Source organism: Pseudoliparis swirei, chromosome 23 (genome assembly GCF_029220125.1).
Source record: "Pseudoliparis swirei isolate HS2019 ecotype Mariana Trench chromosome 23, NWPU_hadal_v1, whole genome shotgun sequence".
NCBI classification, from domain to species: Eukaryota; Metazoa; Chordata; class Actinopteri; order Perciformes; family Liparidae; genus Pseudoliparis; species Pseudoliparis swirei.
Genome location: NC_079410.1, coordinates 1,875,713 through 1,885,309, shown reverse-complemented (window position 1 = coordinate 1,885,309; position 9,597 = coordinate 1,875,713). Strand labels below are relative to the sequence as shown.

Below are 9,597 nucleotides of genomic sequence, written 5' to 3'. Positions count from 1 at the left end.
TACACACACACACACACACCTGAGGCGCACTGAGCCCTCTGACCTGTAGCAGGCGCACTGAGCCCTCTGTCCTGTAGGGGGAGCACTGGGCCCTCTGACCTGTAGGGGGCGCACTGAGCCCTCTGACCTGTAGGGGGCGCACTGAGCCCTCTGACCTGTAGGGGGCGCACTGAGCCCTCTGACCTGTAGGGGGCGCACTGAGCCCTCTGACCTGTAGGGGGCGCACTGAGCCCTCTGACCTGTAGGGGGCGCACTGAGTATTAAATACTTGAATAAAGCTTTGAGCTGCAGCCGCTGAACCCTTTGACTCATCAGTCTGACTTCCTGTCAGCTGCGACCTCATTGGTTCAAAAACACAAAGGTATACTTTAATGTTAAAGTTTCATTGTTTTGTTTCAAACAAAGAGGATGTTCATCTCGTGTGTGTGTGTGTGTGTGTGTACACACAGAGTACTCCTCAGGAGACTTTTTATATTTACTGAATACATTGAGTGTGTGTGACTGTGTGGTGGGAGGTCACATGACCCCGAGTGTTGCATCATGGGAGGGGCACACGCAGTACTTCCTGTTGCACAGGACATTTACTTTGAAGACTCCGGATCACTTCCTGTCATGTGACTCATGATCGTAGCATCTAGAATACTAGTGTTGATGTCTGAAAGAAGGACTTGTACTCTCACAGGAGTATTAGTACATTAAAGTTCTGGTACTTGTACTTCAAAGCTCATGAATCCTTGAACTCTTCCTCCGGCCCGCAGAACCCGGTCCAGACGACCCAGGAGTTCATCAGGCCGAGTTTTATTAAACGTAGAAATACAATTTCTCCACAGAGGAAATGAACGAGGAGAACTCCAGAACCAAAGACCCGTAACAAAGACCCTCACTGGTTCTGACCCGTCACCAGACCCCCACTGGTTCTGGAGCTCCCCGCCCCTGATCCATCACAGTGAGTCCTGAAGAGGTTCTTATTGCATACCTGCAAACTTGTCACCTTTCGGAGACGCGGAGAAAAGTGTGAAGTGTTGCTCTTCGCAATTAAACATCTTTGATGGGGCGTGTCGCGTCTCGGCCAATCAGCGTTCAGATGTCCACAGCGTTTGGGGGTTCAGGTTAGCTTGAATGTTAGCCCGCTACATCTGCTGCTGTCACGCTGCACGGTGTAGCGATGCTAACAAAGTACCCGTATGTTAAACACGATGTGATTTAGCATATCTTTAGTATCGATACTTCATTAAGAGAGCGATCAGAGCGCACGCGCTGCTCCGTGTCGAGCTGTCTGCGCACACTGCGCTGCGCAGCTCACAGCGAGAGAAGAGGCGCAGCTTTAGAGACTTCGGCTTAACAAATAAAAAGATGCCAGAAGTGAAATGTTTCAGTCTGTAAAGTTCTGTAACTACAGCTGCTCATCCTGATGAACTGTGGATCATCTGGTCAGAGACTAACGGCCTCATAGTGATCATCAATGCTCTGATGGAACCATGTAGTTTCATTCATATCTGGCTGTATTGATACTCATATTACTGTCATTTGTTAAGTGTTGAAAAAGTTGGTAAAAAGTGAACCATACAGATGTTTTATTTATTACTATAGATAAATATACCAGTCTCGTAATTATGGTACCATATTGTTTTTATGGTATTGTATTGAATTCTGGTATGGGGTATCATGATATTTATGGCAGGTATGTAATATGTATAGAAGTTATAATATGAGTATCGTGACAAACAGGCAGAGACAGAACAGATTCAGGGAGAAGTCCATGAGGACTGTTCAGGCAAAACAAAAGGAAGTTGGTTCATGAATGACTTTAACCATATTATATATAATGACAATGCATATTTGTTATTACTATCATTATAGGGCTGAGTCAGAGCGGAGGACCTTTTGTTCTTAAACTGTTTATTATCATTATTTAAATTTGTGGTCAGAACAATAAACTGACTGTAGTTGTGGTTCTAAAAGCTTTGAGGCTTCAAACAACGTGGATGTGGTGTGGTGACACCCCGTTGTCACCTTTTTCACCCCTCATGAGTTTGCAGGTATGGTATTGATGTACTCACATAGAAACATGATAACAGAGAGAGAGAGAGACAGACAGAGAGAGACACAGAGAGAGAGACAGAGACAAAATGGTTTCTCGAGTCTTTATGTACAAAATGAGTAAAATAACAAATGTTCAAACTCTGAACTGATCGATAACAAAACCTCTGATAATTCTCTTTTCTCTTCCCTCTCTCTCTCTGTGTGTCTCTCTCTCTCTGAGGACTCATATTTCATCTGCTGCCACAAAGTGTTTCAGGACGGGAGCAGTCAGATGTTATTATATAAAAGATATAAAACAGCGTTATCATCTTTAACCTGTTTAATGACGCTTTGAACGAGTTGAATAAATTACTTTATGTTTTATAAAGTAAACTTGTGAATATAACTTTAGTGAAAATATAAAAAAATGTTTAAGGCTAAACCAACAAACAGATGAACAGAACCGTCATAACATTCAGGAGAAATGATTTACATTCACCGCCTTCTATTGTTGGAGTCCATCGTTCTGTTCCCAGCTGCCGTCGTTGGACTCCATTTCCCAGAAGCCCACAGGGCGCTCCTGTGCTTTTACATGGGAGCTGTAGTTTCTTTGTGTGCTCACAAAAATAAGTTGTAGTTTCACTTAGTTTGTCAGAGCTGATAAAGTAGAGGCTGGAACAGGAAGTGACCTCATGACTCCGCCTCTATGATGGAGGCTGGAACAGGAAGTGACCTCATGACTCCGCCTCTACCCGAGGCCCCCAACCTGAGGCCCCCAGCCCTCCAGCTGACTTCCTCTCCAGTTCGTGATGGCTCTGCTGTGTTTGAACAGATGATGAAGAGCAGTCATGATGTCATCCTCACTGCTCTTCCTCAGCTCGTATGACCCCTGATGAGGAAGAGTCTCTTGCTGAGTCTTCAGTTTAGAAAAACAGTCTTTTTTTCCACTTCCACCCACATGACCCCCCCCCCCCTCATCTCTGGCCGTGCAGCGCAGACACGACGGGGGCCTGCTGGGCTCCGGGGGTCTGGGCGGCTCCGGGGGGCCACGTGGGCGTCTGTGGCATGTGGAAGTGGTGGCCCGTGGGCGACGACGGGGACAGCCAGGCCGGCTGGTGGCCGGGCGGCGAGGAGGCCCAGAAGGAGGAGGAGGAGGAGGCCGGGGGGGAGGAGGAGGAGCCACAGTCGGACGCACGCAGCTTGGAGAACATGGTGATGGCGTCCGGGAAGTTTGGCGGCGTGGCGGGCGTGTTCCTGGGAGTGCACATCTGAGAAACACACGAAGAAGAACTCACAGGAAGTAAGATGTGGACCGCTTCCTGTCTCTTCCAGACTCAACGTGGAGCCATGTTGGGAGGAGGAAGAGCAAGAAGAGGAGGAGGAGGAGAATAAGGAGGAAGGGAGGAGGAGGAGGAAGAGGGTCAGGCAGCTGATGCCCCTTCTCTCAGATCTACAGCTGCACACACCGAAAACACACACGTGTGTGTGTTTTAGGGCGGGGCTAAGAGGTGATTGACAGGTCTCTAGTCCCTCCTCCTCAGTCCTAATATCTTCACTTCCTGCTCACTGGTTGCAAAATAACAAGATGGCGACGGACAGAAGGACCAACTGGAAGCTTCTTTATGGGACGTCCAGAAGCAGGTCCGTGTTCGGGGGTCTTACCATCTGGTGGTGGTGACCGGGGATGTTGGCCTCCTGGAAGAAGGAGCTGAGCGCCGTCTGCAAGAGACACGAGACACGTTGAGACTTCTTCCTGTGGCCCCCAGACCCCCAGAGGGAGACCTGCTCCGTGAACCCGGTCCACACTGAAGCTGAAACATGACTTACTAATCAGTTTTCTCTCAGATATTTAGTTTGATATTTAATTAAATTATCATGAATAAACTAACTATTTCTCTGGTAAAACAAAGACAACAACAAACTGAAAACAAACGAAGTCTAGTCACGAAACTGAAACTATGTGAATGAAGCTGAAGTCACATGGCCTGGTGAGGCCTCCCAGCACTTCAATGAATGTGGTTCCCAGCCCCTGGTTGTTTGACAACAGCCCCTCCCCCCCCTCCTCAGCCCCTGGTTGTTTGACAACAGCAGCAGCGCTGCAGGAATGTCTGCCCTCCAATGTGACCCACATCTCAAAGAGCTGCTCTCAGTTCTCAGTAAACCCTCCAGACCATCAGCGTGGTCCCCCCCAGACCCGGACCCAGACCTGGACCCAGACCTGGATCCAGACCGTAACATCCAGTGTGGCTGGTGAGAAGCAGCGAAACATGCAAAGTGCCATTGTGTGTGTCTAGAAACTAGAAACCACCTGGACACGAGTCGCTGTTAAAGATCAGCTACTCAGAGGTCACGTGACCCGCCGGCCTATTGTCTCTTATTGGTTATTGTTGGTTCCTATTGTCTCTTATTGGTTATTGTTAGTGTTGTTACGAGATGTGCCGACGCTTCGAAGCGTGTGTCGAGTCATGGAGGGGGCGTTTCCTCGAAGCGCGTATCGAGGCTTGCTTCATTTAGGGGAGGAGCCAAAAATGATGACGTCGGAAGCCTCGCTGCCCGGCTGTACCACGTGACTGCTTCGGGAAGTGCTTCAGATTTTGCCGGGAGGTTTGACAGCAATATAAACCCCTCAGGCTCCACTCAACATGTGGGTTGTTGGTTGAGAGTTTGGAGAGTGAGGAGAGAAGGAGAGGTGATAAGATGGAACTGTTGAGAAACTTATTTCTGAATAAAAATGAATAAAATGTCCCTTGTCCTGTACATCACTGTCCAAGTTACACAAGCATATTCAGTCCCCTCTTCCTAGTTCCACGAGCACTTTCACTGTCCTCTGCCTGCTTAAGCCCATGCCATTTCCCTAAAGGGACATAATAACATTATTACACAACCCGCTATATCATATGATACTACCATTTTGGGAACATTTACACACAGAATACATTCAAAAAATATTTTATGATGCACATGTGATAATTTATGTACAGAAATGATTTGGTCATACATTTTTGTAATTCATAGTCATTCCCAACAGCCATAACAGACACACACATTCAATGAATCACATGATGTGGTTCAGATACAGCTGCCTGTGATTATGCACTTGGCCACTAGGGGGTGTCGTGAGCACATGAAGCTTCGAGAAATGAACCCTTTCTCGACCCAATTGGCTGAAGTGGTTCGATGCCTCATGAGGCTTCATCTCACCATCACTAGTTATTGTTGGTTCCTATTGTCTCTTTTTGGTTATTGTTGTTTTCTAGTCTCTTATTGGTTATTGTTGTTTTCTATTGTCTCTTATTGGAGGAGATACTTGAATGTTTCAGATTTTGACATCTAAAATCTAGAAAGCTGTTCACGAGGCAACGATCTGAAGGTTTGAAATGAGAGAAGAACATCAGCGTGCTGAAGGTCGTCCTGGGGTTAGAGGTCATTGAGCTGGAGACTGTCCGGCAGGATCATGAAGGATCCTCACCACCCCAACAACAGACTGTTTCAGCTGCTGCGGTCAGGCAGGCGCCTCCGTAGTCACGCTGCAAGAACAGAGAGACTGAGACGGAGTTTCTTTCCTCAGGCCATCAGGATTGTGAACTCCGACCTCACCAGGACCCCCACATAGACCCACACAACTGCCCCTCTTAGGCACACACACACACACACACACACACACTTACTGTAAATATTGTGTTGTTTTTTATTTGTAAATAGTGTGTACTTGTTGCCCTTGCACATTCCTGCTGAGCATTGCCACTTTCATTTCACTGCACACCCTGTGTGTGTATGTGACAAATAAAACATCTTGAATCTTGAATCTTGAATCTTGAATCCTCACTGACCGTAGACAGCGACCCTGTTGAGAGCTGCTGCTCCATTCAGGAAACAAGTAATGTGATGGAAACAAAGATCCTGTAAGTCAGGGGTGCTCAATACGTCGGTCGATCGCGGCGACCTGCCAGTCGATCGCGGCGCAGTATGGTAGATCGCATGACATAAAAAAAAATTGGCCCGCCCCCCTGTCACTTTCTCTATAGCGCCACATTACAGCAGAAGCATGTCATTTCTGTTTCTACGTGTCGCGTTAACAGTCCTCTGCCCGCCGTCTCGTGCGCGCCGCTGGAGCTCCGCACCGGCAACTCTTCTCGGGTCCAGTGGGCATTTTCTGGGCCTTCAATGCGTCTTACTACAGCTGAACAACCTAAAAGATAAAGTTGTCGTGTTTCTTGTGTTATTAAGTAACGTAAAACCCTCAGTTACACTGAGAATTCAGAGAATCGTATCGTACATGTATATGTATATTTATATCGATGTATGTGTGTGTATTTAATAAATACACACACATACATCGATATAAATATGATGAAGATGAAAGTTCCTGTTTACCCAAACACATGACACAATTAATGAGTCTTTTCAATATGTCCCTCTTGTTCTTCACCTGTTCATTGTGCAGCTCCGTTGCCGCTTGTTCGTTGATCTGTAGATCCGCTCCGTGTCCCCAAAAGTTGTCAAAGCACCGATGCTTGTAGGTGCCGAGTCGTACTCTAGTGTCTCGTTGCTGCCTCGGTTAGACAACTCAAGTTTGCAAAGCCAGTGTGGCTCCCAACACCAAATGGATCACTTGCAAGTGCAACAGGCATTCCCAGCAGTCCGGTGTGCAGAGCTTCTCGGAGCCTGAGCCATCGGTAGCGCTCGTAGTTGGAACTTTGAAAGTGGCGAACGAGCCCCTGTCCCGCCTGTGACGGGCTTTGTAGCGTCGGCGTCGGTCTTAAAGTTCGTTGAGAATGGCGTTATAATTATATCCTCGACCAAATCGACATCTTCTCCTCCTTCCACCATTGTGGGTTGAACAAACAGCTTAGTAGTACGCGAATTATTTCGTTTATCAAATTCAGTTTCCTAGTTCTGAGGTCCTGCATATACCTGCCCATAGGACCCGCCTCTCAATATTGGTAATCCAATCAAAAGACGTGCACGCCCTCCGCCTGCTAGCTGTTCCTGTGCCGGTTCCGGGGCCTTCTAGCTGGCCTAGAGGAGCCAACTCTAAAGCTGATTGGTTGACACAACATCGTCATTCCCATTCACTTGAAGCTACCAGCGCATTCAATGTTGATTCTGAAGGCCTAAGGGCAGATGTTAGCGCCCTGGCAACACACGATGGCTGAATATGATTGGATAAAAGATCTAAGATAAAGACCAGCCCTCCAAATCTCAACCTGGCGCTGGCAGCAGCGCAACCAAGAGGAACGCTATGAAATTAAGAGAAAAACTCTTACTCTGGGAAATAATTGAATACATATTTGTGGGCAAATATATTGAGATACAAATATATATTCTGATGATGTTTAGGCCAGCAGAGAAGGCCTTGCTGGCCCTGACGGCCCGCCACTGCTAGCACCCCCCCCCCCCCCCGTCGGTCGATCGCCCTGACTTGGTCACATAATAAGTAGCTCGCATGCTGAAAAAGTGTGAGCACCCCTGCTGTAAGTCATAAAGATATACGGAGGACATAGTATTTCAAAAATAGTGACTCATTATTTCAAGATAACATCTTAGTATCTCAAAACAATAGCATACTATTTGTAAATAATGACCCCCCCCCTCCCCCTATCACATTACCGGAAGTGGTATACCATACGCTTTAAAAGAGCCAGTTCAAGAGGACCGTGGCCCCCGGGGGCCCCAGCACCAGGAGGCCCATCGCAGCCCATCGCAACCCGGCCCTCGTGCCTCTGGAGGCCGCGAGCTGCTCGTGACGCGGCGGCTTCTGGTAAACAACGTCCTCGGGCTGCTAGCTTAGCTTAGCTGCGAGCTCGAGGAGCGCGTGGAGGGCCTAAAACAACCCGAGGAGCCGTAACGAGGAGCCGCTCTGACCCGGCCCGGGGGCCGGCCTCCCGGCCCGGGTCTCCGGGGCTCACCTCAAACTGCCAGTGGGCCGCTTGCAGGAGCTGCTTCGCCTGGTCCGCCGCGCATGCCGCCGTCAGCACGAACTGGTTGATCATGACCTGGCGCCGCAGCTCGTCCATGTTCACCGACATCGTTCCGCGGAGAGTCGTCGTGTTTGGAGCCCGTGAGCCCGGTGCCGCCTCGAGCCTCGACCCGTCTCCCAGCGTCCAGCAGCAACAACAACATGCTCGTGTCATCACCAACAACAAAGGGCTGCGCGCTTCTGATTGGTCGGCGCAGGGAGCGAGCGGCGCGCTGATTGGCCGGAGCGTTCAAACTCCCTGGGTGCGATTGTTTCATCGGCTCAACGACGCTCCCGACGGGCGGAGTCCAGCGGATACTCGGGCGGTAACAACGTACCCGCCCCGCTGTGGTTGTCCACGTGACTTTATCCACGTCCCTTTCACTGACGTCACATGTTTGAGTGGATATTTGGTGAATCCACAGAGCTGATTGGCTGCTCCGTTTGGCAGGTCTATAAACACACTCGATACTTCCATTACTTTCATTTTTCTAAACACTAAAGCTTCTGCTCGGGATCCTTAAATATGAAACTTTATGTTAATGCTGCTGTACTTTTATGTTATATTTAATTTATATATTGGTATAATCTATTATATTAATGGTTATTAATTACGTTCAAGCAATACAAACAACACGAAGTACTTCTACTTTAGCATGAACATTATTTATTTATTTGTTCGTATAATCATGACTTTCTCCATGAATTGTTTGCTTTGTAAACACTCTGTATAAGAATTAACTTTATAATCACAAATAAAAACACATTTTCTTTCTAAACTCGATTAACTGAACAAAATAAAGCAACACTGTGAATCAGACACAACGCGGTTCATTACAGGGTGTCTGGCGCCCTCTGGTGTTCAACAGTGAGCATTACACGGCCACACGATCAGGTGTACTCGATTTACAGTTAAAGAATCATAATTGTTTAAATTAAAATGTTCAAGAATCAAAAACCTGTGTCTCTCTCTCTCTCTCTTTGTGTCTGTGTGTCTCTCTCTCTTTGTGTCTGTGTGTCGCTCTCTCTCGCTCGCTCTCTGTCCGTCTCTGTGGTTTCTGTGATTAGCTGCTCTTCCCTCTGACCTTTGACCTCAGCTGGAGGTCATGTGGTGTCATCTGAGGAGTGTTGTGATCACAAACACAACAAAGCCCAGTTTCCTTCAGCTGACTGGTTTCACTGAGTAATTAAACATATCAGTACTTTCTCAAGTGAAGTAAAGTATAGTACTATTTTATCGTGCTACTAAAGACTTACTAAATACTTACTAAAGAGCTACTAACGTGCTACTAAAGAGCTACTAAAGAGCTAACATGCTACTGTGTGTGTGTGTGTGTGTGGGTATGTGTGTTAGTGTGTTACTGTCTGTGTGTTAGTGTGTGTGTAAGTGTGCGTGCCTGTGTATCTGTGTGTGTGTTTTATTGGTGAACAGTGGTCTTTGTGAGGAGCCTCAGGAACACAACGATCAGGGGCCTTTTGTTTGGCCCCCTGTCCTTATGGACGGGAGTACATTCCTACACACACACAGACACACACAGACACACTAACTGACACATGACACACACACACACACACACACACAGACACACACACACACACACACACACGTCATTGAG

The 9,597-nt window shown here is 47.6% G+C and overlaps 1 protein-coding gene and 1 long non-coding RNA gene across 2 annotated transcripts; one reads left to right on the top strand and one right to left on the bottom strand.

The window, feature by feature from the left end:
• The first annotated feature begins 139 nt into the window (after positions 1 to 139).
• On the top strand, positions 140 to 1,566 carry LOC130188766 (uncharacterized). The gene is made up of 2 exons (XR_008830647.1): positions 140 to 361; positions 831 to 1,566. It is a non-coding gene; the product is annotated as an uncharacterized LOC130188766 (long non-coding RNA).
• Positions 1,567 to 2,130: 564 nt separating this feature from the next.
• On the bottom strand, positions 2,131 to 8,145 carry ubald2 (UBA-like domain containing 2). Its single transcript, XM_056407241.1, has 3 exons — positions 7,932 to 8,145; positions 3,685 to 3,741; positions 2,131 to 3,290 (listed from the first exon to the last, which is right to left on the bottom strand). Exons 1-3 carry the CDS (start codon positions 8,049 to 8,051, stop codon positions 2,997 to 2,999), a joined length of 471 nt encoding a protein of 156 aa, XP_056263216.1. The 5' UTR covers positions 8,052 to 8,145; the 3' UTR covers positions 2,131 to 2,996.
• Positions 8,146 to 9,597: the final 1,452 nt, after the last annotated feature.

Excerpts from the sequence above, each read along its gene's own strand:
- ubald2 (XM_056407241.1), bottom strand. The coding sequence starts at position 8,051 with ATGTCGGTGAACATGGACGAGCTGCGGCGCCAGGTCATGATCAACCAG. Across the intron at positions 3,742-7,931 it reads CGGCCCACTGGCAGTTTGAG|ACGGCGCTCAGCTCCTTCTT; the intron begins GTGAGCCCCGGA and ends TGTCTCTTGCAG. Across the intron at positions 3,291-3,684 it reads CCGGTCACCACCACCAGATG|ATGTGCACTCCCAGGAACAC; the intron begins GTAAGACCCCCG and ends TGTGTTTCTCAG.